The sequence below is a fragment of the Dermacentor silvarum genome, chromosome 2 (assembly GCF_013339745.2).
Source record: "Dermacentor silvarum isolate Dsil-2018 chromosome 2, BIME_Dsil_1.4, whole genome shotgun sequence".
Taxonomy (NCBI): Eukaryota; Metazoa; Arthropoda; class Arachnida; order Ixodida; family Ixodidae; genus Dermacentor; species Dermacentor silvarum.
The window spans coordinates 255,754,359-255,778,561 of record NC_051155.1 but is presented as its reverse complement, the minus strand read 5'-3'; the positions used below and the strand labels follow the sequence as shown (position 1 = coordinate 255,778,561).

General features: G+C 46.8%; 1 protein-coding gene and 1 long non-coding RNA gene across 4 annotated transcripts in view; both read left to right on the top strand.

The window, feature by feature from the left end:
• Window positions 1–16,631, top strand: part of LOC119443172 (retinol dehydrogenase 13) — a 100,696-nt gene extending 84,065 nt beyond the window's left edge. Inside the window, exons 5-6 of one of the 3 annotated variants that reach the window (XM_049662626.1) lie at window positions 14,556–14,665; window positions 16,293–16,631. In XM_049662626.1, coding sequence (XP_049518583.1) covers window positions 14,556–14,665; window positions 16,293–16,493 — 311 coding nt within the window. In that variant the 3' untranslated portion in view covers window positions 16,494–16,631. Of the gene's footprint in view, window positions 1–14,555; window positions 14,666–16,259 lie in introns of all 3 variants that reach the window. The other 2 variants (XM_037708336.2, XM_049662625.1) reach the window with 2 other exon arrangements.
• The window catches only part of LOC125939611 (uncharacterized), a 118,786-nt gene extending 96,132 nt beyond the window's left edge, over window positions 1–22,654 (top strand). Inside the window, exon 2 of the long non-coding RNA XR_007465775.1 lies at window positions 17,728–22,654. This is a non-coding gene — a long non-coding RNA (uncharacterized LOC125939611). The remainder of the gene's footprint in view (window positions 1–17,727) is intronic.
• The last annotated feature ends 1,549 nt before the right edge of the window (window positions 22,655–24,203 follow it).

The window sequence follows — 24,203 nt, the reverse complement described above, 5'->3', positions numbered from 1 at the left end:
TTATGGAAAAGCAGGAGACGGGAAATCCGTCTTCTCATTACCAGGTCTGGAAGTTGAAGAGTGGATTTCATCAAGGTGACACTGGCAGTACGAGCATAATTATTGAGTATAAATTGAGCTGAACGGTTCTGGACCGATTCTAAGGTGTCAATTAGCGTTGATTGAGCGGGATCCCATACGGCTGAAGCGTACTCGAGCTTTGGACGGATTAATGTTTGATATAGCTGTAGTTTAAGGTGTGCTGGTGCTTGGCGAAAGTTTCCGCGAAGGTAACCAAGAGTACGACAAGCATTGTTAGTAATGTAGTTAATGTGAGAGTGCCTTGATAAATCATTGGATATGTAAACACCAAGGTACTTGTAAGTACTAACCTGCTCCAATTTAGTTCCATTCAAGGTGTAGGTAAAAGGTTCAGAAGTGTTAGAAAGACGCGAGATTGCCATACTTTTACATTTATTTACGTTAAGAGTCATTAGCCATGTACTACACCAGTCCGAGACGCGATTAAGGTCGGCTTGAAGAAGGTAGTTATCGTTTTCGTTAGTTATTCTACGGTACAGGACACAGTCATCTGCAAACAGTTTTATGGATGACTTGATGTTATGCGGAAGGTCATTGATATATATTAAAAAGAGCAAAGGACCTAAAACTGATCCTTGTGGAACGCCAAATTTAACTGCGCAGGGATGTGAGGAACAATCATTAGCTGTTACGTACTGAGTGCGGTTAGTCAGAAAGCATTCTATCCATTTGAGGATATTGGGGTCGGTGTTTAGCGTGCTGAGCTTAAGTAGTAATAGTTGGTGCGACACTTTATCAAAGGCTTTTGCGAAGTCTAAAAACATACAATCAACCGGAATTCTATTATCTAGCACTAAGATGACATCATGCGTAAAAGACAGAAGCTGAGTTTCGCACGAGTGGTGCTTACGAAAGCCGTGTTGGAACCTGCTGAAGAATGAGTTGGTTTCAAGAAATGTTATAAGGTTAGAATAGATTACATGTTCAAGCATCTTACAGGGGATACTTGTTAACGAAATTGGTCGGTAGTTTAAGGCAGAGTGTTGGTTACCGGATTTAAAGACGGGAATCACCTTCCCCACCTTCCAATCAGGTGGCAAAGTGGAGCGCTGAAGAGACTGCATGAAAATGTGTGACAAAATTATGGAAGAGTACACTTCAGTGTTTTTCAGAAATTTCGCGTTTATCTCATCGGTGCCGCAGGCAGACGACAGCTTAAGTTTCCGGATTAAGTTAATGACTCCTTCAAATTCAATCACGAGAAAATCCATTGGAAAAAACCCGCGGTCGCATAGCTGCGGCACCGAAATTGCTCTTGAATCAGAAAAACATTGCGAAAAAACATTGTTAAGAACGGAACAGCATTCTTCGTTGCGCAGTGCACGCCCATCGTAATCAGTAAGTGTTATTACGGTGTCTTTCATTGGTTTAACGCTTTTCCAAAACTTGGATGGGTCAGTAGACAACAGCGAGGGAAGCGTAATGTTGAGATAGTCACTCCTGGCGTTTTTGATAGAAGTGCGATATGCGGAAAGAGCTTCGCGATAAGCGTGCCAACGAAAAACACTGCTGCCGAGCTTTGCAGAACGGAAGAGGCGTTTTTTCTTATTAAGAAGCCTTTTTAGGTTTGTTGTAAACCATGGCGCTCGCTGCTTTTTGGATATAACTTGTAGTGGTACGTGCCTGTCGATCAATGAATCGACTTCGTCTCTAAAGAGGCTCCAATTCTGCTCGAGTGACCTGTCAGAAAAGCCAGGCATATAATTATCGATGAACTGTTCCAGTTCCTTATTTATCGCTGCATAGTCCCCTTTCTTGTAGTTTCTTATAGTTTTGGTAATAGTAGTCCGGGGTGAAATGTCGACGTTTAAGGTAAATTCAAGGCAGCAATGGTCACTAAGACCAGGAAAATAAGTCAGTGAGTGCACTAAGTTTGGTGTCGTGGTCAGGATCAAATCCAACACGTTAGCAGACGTAAGGCCTACTCTTGTTGGTTTGGTCACCAGTTGAGTGAAATTGAAATCTAAACATAGATTAACAAATAGTTTATTCTCGACGGTCATTTCAGTGTTTTTAGGGCCGGTACCTGACCAATCAATTTTAGGGAAGTTAAAGTCTCCTAACAGAAACAAAGGAGCATGCGGGAATTGTACAACTAAGGAGTTCAACGCGTCATGTAATAATTCACAAAAATCAGGCGTCGCGTTGGGCGGCCTGTAGCACACACAAAAAAGAGCACTCTGATGACGCAAAGGGATGTTCGCACAAACAAGCTCTAAGGAAGAATTCACTGGTATCATATGTGACGCTAGGTTATCGGCTACTGCTATAAGTACACCTCCCCCTCTTCCGGTGCGACGACGATAGACGGTGTATTTCTTATCGCAGTCAAATAGTTCGCTACTACGGCAGAAAGCCACGTTTCTGTAAGCTTCACAACGTCAGCAGAGCATGAGTCAACGATAGCCGATAACGTGTCTCGCTTATTGGTTATGCTTCGCACGTTTGAAAGCAGCAAGGATATGCTTCGTGGAACAGAGGGCGAAACTTTTGTTGTGCTAGGACAAGTAAGTAAGTGCAGACGTAGAAGCGGACGAGAAATTGTTTCAACTTACGGCACTGTCAGATTCTAGTTCACAAATACTATCGGTTGCTCGCGAGTAGACGAATCACTTTTTCTGTATATATAATTTGTTGTAACGTACCATGAACTGCTCCTTACTAGCCTTTCCGTATTCAAAAAGCTTTTTGCGCACACTTCTTGTAGCTTTGCTGAAGTCTTCATTAACCGACACGTCACAAGCCCTCAGTTTGGCTCTTGCGGCCAGAATGCCCTCGCGTAGCTTGGAAGACGCAAATTTGATTATGACAGGCCGGCACTTTCTCGGTGTGAATTTCCCCAGCCTGTGCGCACGAGATATGCGTTCGTCATCAGTACCCAGGTTAAGCTTCAACGTTGTATTAAGGATTTTACACACCTTTTCTTCACACTGGGCCCATGTTTCGGCAACACTGTCTTCAATGCCGTGTAATATTAGATTATCTCGGCAGAGCGATCTTCAAGCTCGTCAAGACGTTCGGTTAAAGTTGCCACTTGCGGTGACACGCCCAAGCACGCGTTTTCTCCAGTCAAGCGCATAGTGTCTTCTACCAGAGAAAGCCTGTTATGAATGTCGCAAATTTTTTCCTCAAGCGAGTTCTGCGCTTCTTTGACAGCGTTCAGAGATGCCATAATTTCATTGTGCTTTGCATTAACGTTCTTGTGAAGGGATTTTATCAAGGAAAGAAGTTCTTTGTGCTCTTTGCTTGGCTCCTCCTTTGGCGGCCCAGGGTATAACTCCACATCACCGGCGAGAAACAGTACCTTTGTTACATATACACACTCGCAACCAAGAGAGAATAACACTTGTGGGCATGGAAGTACTAGCAAACAACGATTGCTAGATCTTTTACAGTTCAACGAAGGAGAAGAACCCACCTGCACGATAAAGCAGAATGGCGATTGAGGCGGCTGCATCCCTGCAGTACTTCCATGCCCACTGAGCGGGGGCGGAGGAGGCCAGCTGCTTAAGAAGCCCTCTTGCGATGCATACGGCGATGTGGAAGACCAGGTTACGGCGAGTACAGGCTGGTACTCGCGAGGGAATGAAGCGGGCTCATCGCAACAGGCAAAAGGTGTTGCTGGCAGTTCAAGGGGGAACACGGCGTCACATCGAGGAGGCGGTAGCTCGGTTCCTGCACTGCTTTGCTGGATCCACATGGTAACAGTTATCAAAGCCTGCACGATAAAGCAGAATGGCGATTGAGGCGGCTGCATCACTGCAGTACTTCCATTCCCACCTGTTGGTATATAATCGCTCCCATGCGTTTCTATGTCCAAGCACCAGCTGACTGAGGGCAGGAGGCTCTGAGATACAATAGTGAGGTCTAAGCAACATCCGTAGGTAGTGCCGCGGATGTAAGTGGGCGACCCATCGTTGATGACAGTCAGACCTTCAGTGTCTATGAAGTCCATCAAGTTGCTACACCGCCAGTTCATTGCGGCACTTCCCCAGTAAGGATGATGAGCATTGAAGTCTCCAATAACAACATGAGGGCCTGGAGAAGCTTGTAACACAGTAGATAGGTAGGAGAGGTCAAGTCTTTGTCTAGGAGGTGCGTAGGCGCCGATGATCGAAAACACATACAGTTTATGTTTTAGTGTCACACACACATATTCATTGCTGTCATGTGGAGTGATCGTGTGCCGAACAAACGTCATGTCGCTGCGTATACACATTAACACTTTGCTCTTGTGTCCATCTTCAGGTGACCAGAGCTTAACGTATCCAGAAAGGCAAAAGTCCGACGTGAGATTTGGCTCGCATATCACGACCACTGGGAAGCGGTATTTGAAAACCCGTTGCCTAAAGTCAGACATGCGGCCGGCATAGACCTCGAGCATTCCATTGCATTATAACAGAATGATGCATCTTCTGTTCCAATGTCCAGTGTTTTATCGCGAGAGTCAGGATTGCCACCCTTATTTTAGAGCCGCTAATAGCGGCTCCATAGCATCTAACGCCTTCACGACAGATAGAGCAGTTGGTGTTGCCAATCCGGAGATCAATATACGCATAGTATTTACTAGCTGTTTAAGCATGTCTATCATCTTTTCATTTTCAAGCCTTTCATTACCCTCCCGGCTCTTGGGGAGCGCCGAAAGAGTATGTCCACCTGAAGCCCTTTGTGGTAGCGAAGGCCACGCTACAGCCGAAGAGGTTGGACGCACGTTGGATGACGCTTCATTCCTTGACGGGCGCGGAGGTACTGGGGGAGGCGGATCTTGTGTGTGCCAGCCTTGCTCTCTGTGGGGCACCTTTTGCATCCAAGTACTCAAATGAAGTGCCTCTTTCCCCCGGGACTTGCTCTGGGAGTGGCGACGCTGTTGCCGCAACCGGCGCCTTGCGTACGGAATTGGCAGCCTCCTTGTGCGTGGAGTTCTCCCTCAGCATTTTTCGCAGGATTTGTCTCTCCTCTGCCATTTTGGGGCAGTCCTTGGATGTCGCTTCATGGGCTCCGGAGCAATTTGCACATTTCATGGCGTCAGTCTCACAGGAGTCTACCTGATGAGCACCACTACATCTACGGCACGACGTAGAGTTCTTACACACAGCACTCACGTGGCCCAGTTTGAAACACTTGTGACACTGTAACGGTCGTGGCACATATGGATGCACTGAGTGCCTCACATAAGCTACTTTGATTGATGCTGGCAAAGAGTCTGACTCGAAAACCAACTTGATGCACCGGGAGCGGCCGAATCGGTGGATGTCGAGTATTCGCAGTGTTGACGATAGAAGAGATCGTAGGTCGTCATCCTTGATGTCAATGTCGACATCTGATACAACACCAGTGCAGGTATCGTTGCCGTACGCTAGGAATGAGCGAACTGGAATGTTGCCAACCACTTGAATGGCTTTCAAAGCCTCCAATACTGCCTGACAACTCACGTCCACTGTCAGAATGTTCTTCCGAGCATTAATGTGGATCTCTCTCACATGTCCTGAGGCTATTCGATCGAAGTATTTAGTCAGCGATTGTCTGTTCAACGAATTCAAATTCGTTCCTGCTGTAGTTGGGGTGTAGCCCACGGAGAAGACCCGTTCGTCGCATCTGCTTTTATGAGTAGAATCACTGCCTGCTGACGTACGACGAAGCTTGCGCTTCAAGTGGCACGATTGCACTAACGTGTAATCACTGTCCGATTCCATCTCTCCCGCTGTAGAGCTGTCAGATGAATCGGGAAGTCTATAGTCCGTGATGTCGAGGTTTCCCACGGACAGGGACTCGCCTTGTCAGGAGGGCGCGGAGGTCCTCCGTCCCCCATTCCAGAGGACGACGTCTTCGGGGAAGCTCCTGATATCCAGAAGTCGCACAACTTTGAAGAACCACAGAACAAGGACGTTCGTTCCGCACTTCTGTATGACTACATGTCACAGCTGTCCCCGATTCGTCGTTGGCGCGAAGTCAATCGACGGGGTAGACAAGCCGGTTGGTCGTACCGTACTCAAGCGAGCACAGTGAAAAGAGTCAGAGTCGGGAGTAAACAAAAAAACAAGATATTTATCGGCTGATAAATATACGCAAATAAAAAAATACAATAATAAAAAAACACAAGACAGACTAACACATCTGAACTTAATCTAACACAATGATGAAGACAAATAAATACGAGCAATTATCTGTACATATACATATGAAACAGGACGCGGATCAAATATACAAGAATAACACCTAACAGCATTTCACTAAACAAAGTTCAAAAGAAATCAAAGTTCAAAAGAAAACAAATGGTGTCATACGCATGGCCGGGCAGCAGCAGCAAGTCCATAAACCGTGAAGTCGGTGCACAAAGCTTTCCCGAAGAATGCTGGCGGTCCGATCTTGTCGAGGTGGATGCGAATTGCTGGGCTGGGGTTCCCGGGAGTCTAGATCTGACGACTTCCCTCAAGCAGGTTGAGCTAACTTGAGGTGAACTACCGTGAGCTTCGTTGCAGACGCTGGTTTGACGTCTCGTACGCCAACAAGTTCCTCGGAGTTCCGACGTGGCCAGGCGGCCCACGCGATACTGGACGGCACTAGCCCCCCAACGGCTTCTCAGCAGCGCATAGGTTCAGCTTCTCAGCTGAACCTGCAGCAGGGCCCAAAACATGCGCTTAAATAGCCTCTCCTTTCCCTAGTTAGGGAAACTGCCGCTATGTAGCGTTCTCCGAATTCAGGGCTCTTAGCTCCCAACAATCTTGGCCGCGCCCTTTCACTATGGACGAAGAACCGCAGATTATCCTCTCTCCCAATGTCAAGGGCCAAGGTCGAGCCCGGCACTACCACGTGGCCGTACACGCACACTTCGGGGTCCGTAATCGGCGTGTCGCGTCTGGAATCGAGATGGCAGCCCGAGCGGCCACGACGCTTTTGACGCCCGTAATTTGGCGTGTCGATGTCGAATGCATTATACGCTGCACAGTCAGGAGCCCACGTTTTTGACGCTCGTAATTCGGCGTGTCGTTAATCAGCGTCCAAACATTCGAAAATATGCCGCTCCGTGACACTACAATAGCTCTGTCACAGCCCGGTCCGTGCACTCACATGCCTTCCATGTCCACCATGGCAGTGCCGAAACGTACTGCTCCTCTCATATGACTCACTGCAGGGTTGCTTACAGAAATAATGCACTTTAGAGGCAGTCAAAAAACGCGCGAAACAGATGTGGCAATCTTTCTTCATATTTTTTGCGATTAGCAGTGTATAACTTGCTAAATATTATTTCGAAATATAGTACTATCGGCCACTTGCAGCCATCGTCAACCCGACCTACAAGACACCACCGTCTTTTCAGGTTATAACTCCCATTTTTTTGCGTATTAATTGCCTCAAACACTCATTCTTATCGCAAACAATCGTCATAATTTCAGCCTATATTTTTTATGTCCACTGCAGGACGAAGGCCTCTCCCTGCGATCTCCAATTACCCGTCTTGCGCTAGCGTATTCCAATTTGCACCCGCAAATGTCCTAACTTCATCATCCCACCTGGTCTTCTGCCGTCCTCGACTGCACTTCCCTTCTCTTGGTATCCATTCTGTAACCCTAATGGTCCACCAGTTATCGATCCTACGCATTACATGGCCTGCCCAGCTTAATTTTTCCTCTTAATGTCAACTAGAATATTGGCTATCCCCGTTTGCTCTCTGATCCACACCGCTCTCTTCCTCTCTCTTAACGTTAGAACTAACATTTTTCGTTCCATCACTCTTTGTGCGGTCCTTAACTTGTTCTCAAGCTTCTTCTTTTTTTTTTTGTTAACCTCCAAGTTTCTGCCTCATATGTCATCACCGGTAGAATGCAATGATTGTACACTTTGCTTTTCAAGGACACTGGTAAGCTCTCAGTCAGGATTTGGTAATTTCTCCCATATGCACTCCAACCCAATTTTATTCTTCTGGAAATTTCTTCCTCATGATCAGGGTCCCGAGTAACTGACCTAGATAAACGTACTCCTTTATAGACTCTAGAGGCTGCCTGGCGATCCTGAATTCTTGTTCCCTTGCCAGGCTTTTGAACATTATCTTTTTCTTCTGCATACTAATCTTCAAAACCCACTCTTACACTTTCTCGGTTAAGGTCCTCAATCATCTGTTGTAATTCGTCCGCATTGTTGCTGGATAGGACAATGTCATCTGCAAACCGAAGGAGTTATTCGCCGTTTATCCTCACTCCTAAGCCTTTCCAGTCTAAGAGCTTGAATACTTCTTCTAAACATGCAGTGAGTAGCATTCGAGAGATTGTGTCTCCTTGCCGGACCCCTTCCTTGATAGGTAACGTTCTACTTTTCTTGTGGAGAACCAAGGTAGCTGTGGAAACTTTGTAGATATTTGCCAAGATATTCACGATGCCTCCTGTACTCCTTGATTACAGCATGCCTATATCACTGCTGGTATCTCTACTGAATCAAATGCCTTTTCATAATCTATGAAACCCATATAGAGAGGTTGATTGTACTCTGAAAATTTCTCGATTACTTGATTGATGAGATGGATATGATCCATCGTAGAATATCTCTTCCTGAAGCCAGCCTGTTCTCTTGGTTGTCTGAAATCAAGTGTTGCCCCTATTGTATGGGAAATTATCTGGGTTAATATTTCATATATTTCATACAATACTGAAAGCAATCTAATGGGTCTATAATTATTCAATTCTTTAACGTCTTCCTTCTTATGAATTAGTATAATGTTGGCGTTCTTCCAGCTCTCTGGTACACTTGAAGTCGTTAGGAATTGCGTATAAGGAGCCGAAGCTTATCAAGTTTGATAACTCCTCTATCTTTGAATAAATCTACTGTTATTACATCTTCTCCAGCAGCTTTTTCCCTGGTAATGTCTTTCAAGGCCCTTCTAACTTCATCGCTAGTTATAGAAGGCGTCTCTGTATCCTGTTCATGACTACTTCGAATGAAAGTAGCTTGGCTGCTCTGGGCACTGTACAGGTCAGTATAGAATTCTTCCGCTACCTTTACTGTGTCATCAAAATGGCTGATGATATTACCCTGCTTATCTTTATGTGCATACATCTTGCCTTGTCCTATGCCAAGTTTTCTTCTCACTGATTTCATGCTGCGTCCTTACTTACTGCTTCCGCAATCTTTTCCACGTTATAATTTCGAATATCCCTTACTTTCTTCTTGGTGATCAGTTTTGACAGTTCAGAGAATTCTATTTGGTCCCTCGAGTTTGACCCTTACATGTTTTGTCGTTTCTTTATTACGTCATTTGTTACTTGGGAGAGCTTACCTACTTATTGCCTTGGTGTCTTACCTTCCATTTCAATGGCTGCTTTTGAGATCAGCCTAGTTACGGTTTCATTCATTACCTCTATGTTGTCTTGATCTTCCTGTTCTAAAGCATGCATAATTGTTTGCGAGCACCAGCCTGAATTGGTCTGCTTTTACCCTTACTGCGTCTAGGTTGGCCTGTTTCTTCTTGACTAATATTATTCTTTCTCTCTTCAAATTGAGAAAAATCCTAGACCTCAATCACTTATGGTCACTGTACTTTACCCTACCTAACACCTACCCTATCGCAAACAATATCTCATTGAAACTCATTGCCTCATGACATATTCAATACAGATAACATACTTAAGTCTCTTGAACAATTTTTCAACACTTAAAGTTTATGCTCTTCTATTTTGCAGCTTTCTCTATTTATTTTTCATACTATCTACGTTCCTTGATTTTTCATTATTGCGTAACGCATGTAAGCAAATTCTAGCACTTAACAATCCCTTAATTCTTCACTGTTTCAGTGTTTATGTGAGCGAATTCATAATTCTGTGCAAGCATCTCTCAATGTATAAAATGACTTGTGGTTATGTTAGTGAACATTGTATTCCGCTCCTGCTTGAGCCAAACTTGACATGCAGTATCGAAATATTATTTAATCAAATAATTGATTCATTATTTATTAACTAATTCATCAAATAAATATTTGATTATTTATAGACAAAGCTTGTTGACGTTGACTTGGATCATTTTAGCCACGCGGGCATCGCTAGTCCTGTTGTGTGTGTTTTTATTGCGATAGCAATTATATGGACACTTCAACCTGATTTCTGCCGTCGGCGTCGCCGTCGCCGTGAGGTTCCCTATAGATAAAATCTTCGCCGCGCGCCGTATGCCCGAGCGGAAGCGTGCGGGGACGCGCGCTATCACCGAGAGCGAATGCACTCAATCTCCCACGCGCAAGCAAGGAAGCGGGAAGCGAGCGCCGAAGGGGGGGGGGGGGGGGGCGCACTTCTACTCTGCCAAGAACCGCGCTCGTCGCTCGCCCGCACCGTCTCTTATCTCCACACGGCTCTGACCTTTATGCGCCGTGCATTCGCCGCTCAGTTTGCGTTGAAGCGACAGACCGTACGTACAGTCAACCACAAAAGTTTGCGGACCACGCGAGCGCGTGCCAGACTGCCTATCCGCGTCACCTAGCGGTACGCCACCTAGCGGCGACAGGGGCGCTCTCCCGGATATGAGCCCTCTTGGTACTCGCCTGCCTGTTAATTTTTTATTCCCGTGCATGACATTGTTAGTTCGTTGTGTTGACGCAGAGCGCTGTCTGCGATAAGACCGCCACATATCTGGCTTGATAGCAGTATCGGAGCAATCACTGCAACCTTTGTCGACTGGTGTGCCAGTGGGTAGATAAGTTTTACGAAGCGCTGCGACGATTTTTTTACGCGACGTTTACTGGCGCACTTTGGTTGGCAGCATCTTGGTCCAATGAGTGTTGCTGCTTCTGCGTCTTGAGAGAAAGGGTAGGGAGGTGTTTCACTGTCATCAAAAATAAAGAAAAAGCGGATGCATAGAAAATTTTCTTTCACACATAGGCGCATCTTCGCATCAGTCGCTGAAAACGTAGTAGACTTGCTTCAGGCCACGTGGTGATTGCCTATTTGGAAAGATGCCGCTGCGTGTTCCACTTGACGAAAGAAGGCACATTGTGCGTTTATTTATAGAGGGAATACCTCAGCGCGAAATGTGCCGCCGAACCAACAGGAGCCGGACTGCCGTGAATAGGATTATTCAAGCTTTCCGCGACGATGACAGATTCACAGATATGGAGCGCAGTGGGCGTCCAAGGGCCACGACTGAGGAAGAGGACCGCCTGATTACGGCCGCCATCGTGGCTGATCCTTTTCAAAGTGCAGAGGATATCCGAGAAGCGCTCTCGCTCACGGTATCGTCTGAGACTGTAAGAAGAAGGCTGAGTGAGCTTGGCCTGCAGTCTTCCGTAGCAGCACAGAAGCCCTGCCTCTCAGACAGCCAGCTACAAGAACGACTCATGTTCGCTACAGCAATGAAAGATTGGACAACACAGAAATTTGGAAATGTCATCTTTAGCGACGAGTCAACTTTTTCCACGCGCTGGGACCAACGGAAGCGGGTTTGGCGTCCACTAAACTGCAGGTGTGTTTACAGTGTATTGGCAGTTAATTCACGAAGCTAATTCTGCATCACAACATGTTTCACATAAAATGAGCTTTTGGACATTACGAGATTTTTCTGTAGTGGTATTATGTTGAAAACATTAACGATTGTTTCATAGTACTACTTACTCTGAAGCTAATTAAAAGCTGCCAGTGGGTCTTTCAGTACTATCTAATGATGTTTGCACGTTTTCTATTGCAACTCTATAACAGCATTATAAAGTTCATACGCAAGAGGAATCACAACATTTTTAGACGCGCCGCTGGAACCCAATTGTATGCTATTTCTTGCAGATATCTGCCTAATTACACACAGAGTGTTCTATCCAGTGGACGGTGTTCCGTGAGCGTGTGGGGAGCAATCAGCAAAGATGGCCTTGGTCCCCTTGTGCGTCTGGAAGGGCCCTTCACTGCGTCACGGTACTGCGACGTCATCACTAGACACCTCGTTCCGTATGCGCTGGACGGTCCCTTCAGCGACGGCTGCTATTTTTTTCAACACGACCGCAGCCCGATCCATAAAGCACGTATCGTCCAGTCATTGCTAGAAGAACATGCTGTTTGCCAGCTTGAGTGGCCTCCATGTGGCGCCGACTTGAATCCCATAGAAAATGTCTGGGGCATGTTGAAGAAACGGCTGTCCACACGAGCCAACCGCGGCCGCACGGCCGATACGCTGTGGCAAGCGATCGCACAAGAATGGGAAAGCCTGCGCGGTCGACCGGAGATTACTGAATCTTTGTACGAGTCGATGCCCACACGCATCAATAAGGTGCTAGAAAACGGCGGACATTTCACTTCCTACTAGATCATTGAGAGACCTATGTTTCATGACACTTCTGTAAATGTCTTGTGAATAAATCCATCCCCTTCAGACACGAATTATGATGCACTGGCTGCAAATGCGTCAAATGCGCATGACATCATTTCAAGACGCTCACTATTACATTCCAAGAAAGAAGACGAAGCAATGTGCTGTTTTGTGCGAGTTTCAGTAAAAAAAATTAATTAGCGTATAACTCATCATCTAATTATTCTGAAATTCGTCAGCTTCAATGCTTGCATAAAAAGAATAAACTATTAGGCCCGAAACGCATGCACACTTGCTTTTTCGGTTGTATTCGTGTCGACCGGAGAAAAAAAATACTCTTGACGTTGGTCTTGGAACGCGGCACGTCAAACGATTGTCTAACATGGTAGTGTCTCCAGCAAAGTGATCATCTGCAGCAATACGCAGGACAATGAAGTTAACTGACCGCTAGTTGTCCCATCAGGAAGCGGACATGAATGTGCACACTGAGTTTTAGGTCATTTGAAGAAACACGTGGCGTGGGACGCGCCTCCGAAGTTCGAGTCCCCAAACGAGGACGCCGTGTCGCAAAGGGTTATAAAAAGAGTCATCGCAGCCGATTATTTCTTATTTTTCTAAATGTAACCACTATAGCAGCGCGGTGGTTCGGGCTTTGCGCAGCAAAACCTGGGCGCAGGCGATCAAATCTCGGCCGCTACTGTCACTTAGCGATGGGGGAGGAACGGAAAAATTCTGCCTACTGACTAAGCATCTGTGTCCCATGGCTGCCTCACCGCTCACTCACGCACTCACGAAAAAAAAAAAAAACAGCGTGGCTACGCGAAAATAGAACTGATAACAGCCGAAGAATACGCTGTCTGATTACTTGTACTGATATTCTGCTCTCAAAATATAAGCAAGTAGCCCTGGCTAACAAAGAGCGCGTCACGTTGCAAGAGATAGGTAGAAAATATTTGCGCACAGTGCGAAAATAGACAGGCCATAGATTTAAGGAGGGATGCGTCTTCAACGTAGCGCTGCTGTCGATCGCTGGTGACGTAGCGGAAGTGTCGCGAAGAGGCTCTTGGCCACGCGCTCGCGTGGTCCGCAAACTTTTGTGGTTGACTGTACCTTCGCCGCTGCGGCGTATGCGCTTGCTGCCAGAGTTTTGACAGTCGTTGTCTGCAGTCATTCAGTGTGATCTATTCGTGTTTGTTTGCGCGCGCTCACACCACGCTTGTTCATTCAGTTAGTAATAGTCGGGCCACATTTTCCAACGCACGCTACACATGAAATGCTGCCCAGATCGGCAGTGCAGCGCTACAGGTGTGTCCCTTCGCACGCGCTGCCCACGGGAAGCGCTTCTCATCAACACCACCGTTTCACACGCGCCTTCTCGTGGTCATCGAGTCTCTCTTCATGTCGGTCTACTTACGCCGCAGCGCACCTGCTTACTTGATCAGCTCATGTTTACTACAATTGCTATTGCTACCAAAGCCGCTCACCTTACTTCGTATGACATTGCTGTGTTGCTATCGCATTCATTGCTTCGCCCTTAGGGCAAAACTGTGAATTTTTTTTCGTCCTCGTTCCATCGAGCTGCTTCAATGACCTTCAAGGGAAACCAACTTACCCAAACCAAGTTGTTGCTAAGACGGAACAAATAGGACAATGCCTGCCATGTGTGGTTCATTATTCTCGCCCAATATTGCAATCGGCGTTGTCAAGATGATCAGCAGGTCGCAGTAAACTTACGTTTTCAGTGGCACGCATTGTCTTTATAATCTTAGTGACGCGTTGCCGGCAATTTTTCCTTTTACATCCATGTACGGATGTTCGTCCATTTTATGGTGGGTAAGGGCCTCAAGATGCGATTACTGTATGTATCGCGTAAGCCTGACGCTTAGTTGCGGCAACAAATATGTCACGTTCTTTGCACCGACAGGATGACAAGCCTTCGGCAAGGCTTACCGTCATTACAAGAAATGTTAACGAGACGTGACGAGAAATTTTAGCGCAGAATTTTCTGCACAAGAGACAAATATCTGACCTGGCAAGAGCATTGTGTCTTAAAATACTACCAAAAACTAAGATTTGTCGCTACAAGCACGACAACAAATTCGATTTTTCAGCCTGTGTGTACAGGTCAACAGTGGCGGCGACCCTTTCATCCAAGCGAAGTGAGCACAGTGGCCGCGTCAAGTGAATGCATTTCCCGACTTTCACAGGCGTGACGGTCAACTCGCTTCATCCTGGTGCCGTCAAGACGCACATCGCCGATGAGGGGCCGGGCCTCCGCAAGTTCCTCTTCGATCTGATCCTCATCATCAAGGGCAAGGTGAGCACCCACTTCCTCAACGCCCTTTCAATACCTGACAACGAGATATGACGGCGAAACCCGAATGTTTGAGTCTTGGCCTGGGCTGCGCTAATTCTTCCCACCTTTAGCGAGCTCTAATAGCCGTTCAGAAAATGAATGAATGAAGCAATGCACTATTCAGAGTGCTGTAACGCGACACGAAGGGCGAATCATTTATTTATTTATTTATTTATTTATTTATTTATTTATTTATTTATTTATTTATTTATTTATTTATTTATTTATTTATTTATTTATTTATTTATTATATGGGCACTCCAGGCACATTTTTGATGTCGCCGTAAGGCTCGTTATAACGTCCAAGAGCGATTATATCGTCACCGCGTTCCGTATGCTGCATGTGCGGGTGAAAGCATGTGAGGGTGAGCCGGCGATCGCAGCTGAATCTCGCTCACGCAAGGGAGAGAAGCGGGAAGGAAACACACCGTTTTCCGTCGCGCACAATGTTCTGGGGGGAGGGTAGGGAGGGCGAGGGGCGTTCTCCTCCGGACGGCCCCGGCGGCCGCGCGCGCCCGTCGGGCTATATCTTGAAAGCCATCTGCGTCGGGGACAAAGTCCGCCGAGCGCTGTACTTTCGCGGCTTAGTTTGCGTTGATGCGATAAGCAGCACGAAGGTCAATTCCCTCGCTGCTGCCGCCGCGCTTCCTCACCCCAGCGTTTTGACAGCGAGTTCACGCGTTCATCGAGTGAGATGTGTTCAAGTGTGCTCGTGCGCGCATGACACCATGCTTGTTCATTTAGTTCATATGCCTATGTTTACAAGTTGATACGGCCGATGAAACTACTATTCTTACTTCGTATAAGTGGCCACTTATTTGCTCATCGCAATCGATGCTTCGCCTTTTGGGCGAAACTGCGATTTTTTTATTTATACTAAAGAACTTCTAGCAGGTCTGTCTGAAACATTAAGAGCCGCTTATAGAGAACAAAATTATCGAGAGAAGCAACAACGTAATTTCATAGAAACAAAATGCGTTCGTAGATCAGTGCGCCATTATTATTAGGCGTACACCAAGAGCGCCTTCAGCTATAGAGCGCACCTCTTATTTCCCGCGCGATTTTCCAAATGCAGCCTTGGCCGGTGCTGGAACCCTCGTGTTGCTCAATATTACACAAAGACCTTTAGAAACACTGAGGAGGCTCTGCGGCGCCCATCTACGGAGTCACAATTCACAGCACCTCTAAAAAAATATATATAGCTTTCACCGTGCACCCTTAATTCTCAAAGCGGCAGAATGTTGAGTGCTTTGGTAAAGATTAATCATATAGTAAAATTGTCCGTAAAAGACGCGGACCCACTGGACACGAATGGAACGAGAAGTTCGCCTCGCTTGGGCTTCTCTCTCCCCAGTATGTACTACACGGCTCGCGCAAAGCTTGACGCACCTTCTCGTCTGTTTCCTGTGGCTATAGATCGGTTTCGGGCTCCCGAAAACCAACGCAAATGAGCACCTGACCATTGTCACTGACGTTTCACGTGCGCACGAGGCGCCGATGTAGCCAATGCAGGAGAGGACATATGCTTCCGCTCTCTCTTACCAACTCTCGACAGGCTGCCTAATCGCCCCTTGAAAACTGCACGCAGACGCCGCTGGAGGGAGCGCAGACGACTGTACGGCTCGCCGTGGATCCCGAGCTGGAGCAGACGAGTGGCGAGTACTTCGAGAACTGCGCGCCCGCCGCACCCTGCTACCGCAGTGCGCACTTGGCTGACCACCGACTGGCCGACGAGGTGCTCCGCTCGTCGCTCGAGCTGCTAAACTGGCGAGGAGGGCGCCCACTGTAGCTCGTATTTGCTGTCGTCGGTTGTTTGCGCGATTGCCCCCTCCCCCCCCCCCCCTTTTTTTTTTTCTCGCATCATTTCGTCCGCACACTAAAGTCACCATTATTTATAACGTGTACCTGAGCAACGGTACAAACTGCACATTTAAAAAAGTTTGTGGTGGCTCCTGCTCTTTCGATATTATATATATATATATATATATATATATATATATATATACATGCATAGGACAAGGGTAGATGTATTCACTGAAAGATAAGCAGAGTAATATCAGCAATTTCGATGACATAGTAAAAGCAGCAGAAGCATTCTATACTGATCTGTACAGTGCCCAGAGCAGCCAAACTACTTTCATTTAAAGTAGTGATGAACAGGATACAGGGGCTCCTTCTATAACCAGCGATGAAGTTAGAAGGACCTGGCAAGACATGACCAGGGAAAAGCTGCCGGATAAGATGGACTAACAGTCGATTAAATCACAGATGGAGGAGCTATGATGCTTGGAAAGCTGGCGGCCCTTTATACGCAATACCTCACGACATCAAGTGTGCCAGAGAGCTGGAAGAACGCCAACATTAAACTAATCCATAAGATGGAAGACGTTAAAGAATTGAATGATTGTAGACCCATTAGCTTGCTTCCAATCTTGTATGAAATATATGAAATATTCACCAAGCTAAATTCCAATAGAATCGGGGCAGCACTTGACTTCAGCCAACCAAGAGAACAGGTTGGCTTCAGGAAGGGATATTCTATGATGGATCATATCCATGTCATCAATCAGGTAATCTACAAATCTGCGGAGTACCTTCAACTTCTCTATCTGGGTTTCATAGATTATGAAAATGCCTTTGATTCAGTAGAGATACCAGCAGTCATAGATGCAATGCGTAATCAAGGAGTACAGGAGGCATACGTGAATATCTTGGTAAATATCTACAAGGACTCCACAGCTACCTTGGTTCTCCACAAGAAAAGTGGAAAGTTACCTATCACGAAAGGGGTCAGGCAAGGATACACAATCTCTTCGATGCTATTCACTGCATGATTAGAAGAAGTATTCAAGCTCTTAGACTGGGAACGCTTAGGAGTGAGGATCAACGGCGAATATCTCCTTCGGTTTGCAGATGAGATTGTCCTATCCAGCAACAATGGGAACGAATTACAACAAATAATTGAGGACCTTAACCGAGAAAGTGTAAGAGTGGGGTTGAAGGTTAATATGCATTAGACAAAGATAATGTTCAATAGCCAGGCAAGGGAACACGAATTCAGGATCGCCAGTCGGCCTCCAGAGTCTGTAAAGGAGTACGTTTATCTAGGTCAATTAATCACAGGGGACCCTAATCATGAGAAAGAGATATACAGAAGAATAAAATTGGGTTGGAGTGCATACGGCAGGCATTACCAAATCCTGACTGGGAGATTACCACTGTCGTTGACGACAAAAGTGTACAATCATTGCATTCTACTGGTCCTAACATATGGCGCAGAAACTTGGAGGTTAGCAAAGAAGCTAGAGAACAAGTTGAGGACCACACAAAGAGCGATGGAACGAAACATGCTAGGTCTAACGTTAAGAGGCAGGAAGAGAGCGGTGTGGATCAGAGAGCAAACGGGGATAGCCGATATTCTAGTTGACATTAAGAGGAAAAGATGGAGCTGGGCAGGCCATGTAATGCATAGGATGGACAACCGGTCGACCATTAGAGTTACAGTATGGATACCAAGAGAACGAAAGCACAGTCGAGGACGGCAGAAAACTATTGGGGTGATGAAGTTAGGAAATTTGCAGGCGCAAGTTGGAATCAGCTTGCGCCTGTAAGTTGCGCCTGCAATCTGCTTGCGCCTGAAATCAGAAGACAGGGGCAATTGGAGATCGCAGGGAGAGACCTTGGTCCCTCTGTGGACATAAATATAAGCTGATGATGACGATGATGATGATGATCATGATGATGATATATACTGTAAAGCAGACCAACAATCGGCTATCTGCCGGAACGCCTGTTTACTTCTGCCTCTTCTGCTTTTCTCGCGCCCGCCGCGCCCAAGTGCGTATCTTTGTCTTCACACTCGGCCATGCTGCGGACCTGAAAAAAAGGAATCGACAGTTCACTTCAAAACTGACAGTTCAGTTCAACCGCCAGTACCTTTTCTTGAGGCACGACACGTGCACGGGGAACTTATTTCTGTTACGCCTGTCGAGGCTGGCACCTGGAACTGAGGTGCTCACGCGCCAGGGGTCGCGCCCGCCGCGCCCAAGTGCGTATCTTTGTCTTCACACTCGGCCATGCTGCGGACCTGAAAAAAAGGAATCGACAGTTCACTTCAAAACTGACAGTTCAGTTCAACCGCCAGTACCTTTTCTTGAGGCACGACACGTGCACGGGGAACTTATTTCTGTTACGCCTGTCGAGGCTGGCACCTGGAACTGAGGTGCTCACGCGCCAGGGGTTCTCTCCTACATATGCGCTCAGTGAAGGGTGTTACGTCTCAACTTGGTCCAAAGTATACCTTGGACGTTTACCACGAGGCTGCCCCTTTCATCAGCGTCGTCCAGACGGCGATAGCGCCAGACACCAACCCTGACAAGCTGACCGTCACGAAGATGCCATGGATTGAGGCGAGAGGTCAAGTTCGAGGAATTACTACCGTGGGAACCTCAACGATATCGGTTTCCGAGTTGACCACACAGTGGCAGCAAATTTGAGGGCGAGGAGGCAACAGTAGAGGCGGAGTTCGGTGAACAATACAACCCCTCTGATTGGCCGCACCAAAGTCAGCAGATTCCCCAGTCGAGTCTCCTAGGGAAGACGAAGGGATTAAAAGCGGAGACCGGTGGTGCACTGGGGGTGGTGCAGACGTGACCTGATACGAACTCAGACGTTCAATATGCTCCTGATGGAGTGGGCTTCCGTACGAGGGGGCAGTGTAAATAATGTAAATTAAATCAGTTGCCGATTTCCTACTACTGGATGTATTCATCGATCGTGTATTCTTGGCCCAAACGCCACCTCGAGCCGCAACAACGGCCCTCATTCAAAACGGTGGTAGTAACGACTGGCCTGGCGAGGTGACTCCCCTTTGTAGCCACACCTCGTCACGGACGTGATACACCGGAGCAGGTCAATGTCGGAGGTCATAGTTGGCGCTTCTGCGTTTCTTGCGCTTGTGAAGCTCCACTGATCGCTGCTGTTCTGACCTTTTCAAAAGACGGACGCTCGGTCGGCGCTGCTGGAGATGATAACCCGAGTGCCTACGCTGTGGACCGCTTGAGCTAGCCTGTAGTGGATGATGAATTGCATCTCCATGCAAATACTACGTCGCTGCTTGTCCTTCAGTGCTTGCGGGGATCGGCAGTCGGCCCTTTTCAAACGCAAGCAAATGCCGACCGGCACTTGGCGGCACCTCACTGCTCTCGACTAAAAAAGTATGCATGCACTGCATAGGAATCGCTGTAAGCGAAGCTCTGATGCGCCGGCATGACGAAACGGTGCACCCAGCGACAGAAGTAAGCTATTCGCTTTAAAAACGGGAGAAATAACCAAAGAAGTAAATTCGATTTATTAAACAAGTGCTGGTGGGCTGTCAGGCAGGATATTTGTTGAAGTGAATATATTTATGTATACAGCGCTTATTATTTCGTTGCGTGATTTCGGGAAGCACATAATTGGTGACCGGCACATCTGTAGCGATAGCTCAAATGGCTGCAGGTATAGTTACGTGGGATGTCCTCTGGTAAGCTATCCAGCAAGACAGCAGCAAACACTGGGAGGGCTCGCACAAAATTCTTTGTTTTATGAGCGGTAACCGAAAAAAACTACGTTTACGGCTTGCTTTAGACGTTGCGAGCTTCAATTTTGTCTGTATGAATGTCCCCAGAAACTTTATGTGAAACTCGTACGATATGAGGCAACCTCCATTTATTTTTATCTGAATAAGATAAGAAAAAAGACGCGACAAAACGTAGTAACTGTTAATCTAACAAGACGATACTGTCCAGTCTAGTTATAATTATTTGTTGCTTGGTCTATTTGTCAAATAGATGTTGTTGCGAAGATGTAAAACAAACAATCTGAGCGTGAAATAACTTGATAATTTGACTGAAAGAGTGCATGTTTATGACACGCGCGTAATCATTTTTTGGTCATTTTTGGATCCGTACTAATTATGGCCGAGAAATGATCGCATATACATTGCCTACTCTTTTAAACAACCAGCATTGTTTTCTGTTGTGCTGCTGTTGTTAAGTTTTGATTTTATACTGGAAAGTTTCTCCAAGTTTTGATAAATTTTGATGCCGTGCAGAAAAGTAAAGTATTTGCTTTTTAATGTTATTTGCAACACTGTTAGTTTTATTTTCAGATGTATAGTTTTGGCATTGTGAGCTTGTCGCATAGGAACATTTCCTGTTGCCCCTGTCAAAGTTCAGTTATTGGTTACAGACCCCGTCAAGCCTTTTTTTGGCTTTTAGTCGGTGCCCCCAGTATTTTGTACATACTATAATGTACCATAATGCCGAAATAAAATGAATGAATTAATTAATAAAATTAAATGGTATCGTGATTGAGATTATGGCATGCCTAAACGCGGACACAATAACGCCGCAATAATGCCAAAGTATGTGCCTATTTAGTGAAAAGTTACATACGATTGACTGTGATGGAAATTCTGGAGGGCACGAGAGAAATACCCCATTTCTGAAAAACTAAGCTGAACCTTTTTCCTGGACAATAACGCGCTGACAAGTCAACTAAATTTAAAGGTGCGTACAGCGAAACACCCATCGCTTCGTGTCTGGAGAAACATTAATACCGTGCATTACAACTAACGCGAACCGCTCCGGTAGCCATTGCCTAGGCACTCGTTTCTTCCACTGTAAATAAGTAAACGCCGGTTTAACTATGATCCGCTTTGCTATACTACGCGCTGGGAAGGGCGAAATAAAGGTTGCGAAATAAAGGCACTTCTGTACATGCGGTGCACACGGCCTCTCAAAGCGGTCTTAAATGAGTGTACGCAGACCACGCTGAAGCGCACGTGGAGTGGTTCTAGCCAAGCAACAAAATTTCCTTGCAAGGCCGGTTTTGGTTTGGTGGATAACCTTTACGGGCGACCCACGCAGCTTCGTCAGTGAAGTCATTACCAACAATGCCGGTGCGACCTGGTTGCCGCTGAAAGGTGATGACACGTCCGGCTTAAATGGCGTAGTGGCAGTCCTGTCTTAATTGCCTCATAATATCTACTGGTCAATCCTGCGGTGTAAGGCAACTTTCAAGCTGCGAGATTCTCAAGGAATGATGCATTTGCGAGGTCGCTCTTGTAGGACCTATTTTACAGCCATATGCAGGGCAGCAAGCTCTGTCACCGCTGATGTCATCTGGGCCATAATTAACCTTCATTGTGACTATTGTAGCGGGAATAAAAACGGCGCCAGTGAAGCTGGCGGCTAAAGTCTGTATGAATGTGCCATTTCACAATATTTATATTCAGTACCAGCAGTGCCGCCTAGGGGGGGGGGGGGGGGGGGGCATTTGTAGGTCTACACGCGGTCGTCTTCGTAATCCCCGTAATGCTCAGGAGAGCTTGTGTTATGGGAGACACCTGTATCGAAATGAACGCTGTGCTGCTGGCGTATGCCCCGATGAACGACGCACTTTGTAGGTGCATGATTATTTCCCAAATGTAGGTCCAGGTCCTCGAGACGGTTGGAGGGCTTTGTGGGGATCAGAGATCCCGCGAAATATGACGAATGTTCGTTATACGACAGTCACCAGTGGTGCACGTTTGAATTGAATGATCTCTGGTGAGCACGACTGTTGTGGACTTGAAACAGCTCGAGGAAGTCCAAACACGCCCTTGCCGTATAGGCTATTCGATGAGCGATCTGTTGGACAACAATGCAGGCTGAAGCTTAGAAAGCCCAAGAAGAACGTACTGTACGACCGCGGCACGAAGCGTAGTACATGCGTGGTGTCGCCCACGAATTCCATATTCATAAATGACAATGCGCAACAATGCGCATTTGGTAGGAGCCGGTCAGTGACAAACATATAAATACATCGACAAGTTAGACGAGTGGTTCTAGGAGGCAAGCAAGCCGCTTCAACCGGTATCTGTACATGTCAGACAGCTCACAATAAAGGATCACTTGTTGGCGCCCATGAATTGCGTTTCTGTGTTCTTTTGTCTTTCGCCTGTTTTGCGTTGCAGCCCAAGTATAGAAGAAGAGAGCCAGGTAGTCCGTGAGCCCTTGGTTCGTGCTTTTGATGCATTTCTTTGTCCTCTCCACCAAAATATACACGCTCGTCCACTCTCAGAATTCGATATTCGTAGACATTGATCTCGACAGACATAATTGGGAGTGAGGGGCTGCTGTGTTAATTGAGAGACCATATTCGTCGAGACTCTGATACTGCGTGGCGCCGTTTGCTCTTGCGCATTAGGGCACCCGATACTCTCCCTCTTCTCCCCGAGCGAGGACGAGGAGTAGAGCAATCAGGCACCCTGCTCTGCATGTCATACTGTGGAATACTTGGGGCACTCTTTTTTTCGTATTTCCACCGTCGTGAGCAGTTTGTTGTGTCCTTGGCAGTGCGCTGCTTCCTAGCATATGTACACACATATTTATTTTAATGTGGCTATAGCAATTGTTTGCATACTTAAGCTATTTTCAGCCTATCTATCTATCTATCTATCTATCTATCTATCTATCTATCTATCTATCTATCTATCTATCTATCTATCTATCTATCTATCTATCTATATCTATCTATCTATCTATCTATCTATCTATCTATCTATCTATCTATCTTCCACTCGCGATCTCCCGATTAGCGAGGCAGTCGCGCCACACTTCGCTCCGTTTGCAACATGCCGCACGAGAGAGATTGTCCGCGCAATTCACCAGTTGAAAGTGACTGCGAGAACAGCAAACACAGGATTGCCACGGTGACATGTTTAGTATTCTTTAACAGTTGTTGCGGATCTCGGTGGCGTTTGGTCCAAGGAATCCACCAAGCCCATTGAGGAGTATATCCGGTTGTAGGAAATAGGAAAATGGTTTAATTTACATTATTTACACTGGCCCCGGGTACGGAAGCCCACTCCATCAGGAGCACCTTCAACGTCTGAGTTCGTCTCAGGTCACGTCAACCCCTCTCTCTACTGCACTCAAGGTGTCTCCTTATAAAACATCGGTATTCCCTAGTTAACCCGACTAGGGAATCAGATGACCTTGGTGCGGCCAATCAGAGGGGTCGTATGGTTCGCTGAACTCCGCCTCTAATGTTGCACCTTCGAAGCAAGGACGAGGCAATCCGGAAACAGGGGGTTGACGCTACTTCCATGAAAGTCGGTGACTTAGTTTCTTGCCCTCCGACGGTTCTCTTGCCAGGGTCGGGAGAATGGCCTTCACGCTAATCCCCGCTTCTAACAAAGGGTGGCGGTTGTGGTCAGTCGCTTCTAAGTGAGCTTCTTTGTCCGAACGTCACTGGCGCTGTCGGGACGCGTCGCCAGGTAGGCGGCCGCTGATGAAGGGGGTGGCATCGGGGGAAGCACCCAAAGAATGCGCACTGCCGAGTTGGGGCGCTTGTTTGCCCGTCTCGTCGGTGTCGGGGACTGTCGCCGTCTGGGCGACGCTGACGAAAGATCTGCCTTGTGGGGAACGTACAAGTTATACGCTGGCCCAGGTAGATACGTAACACAGTTTTG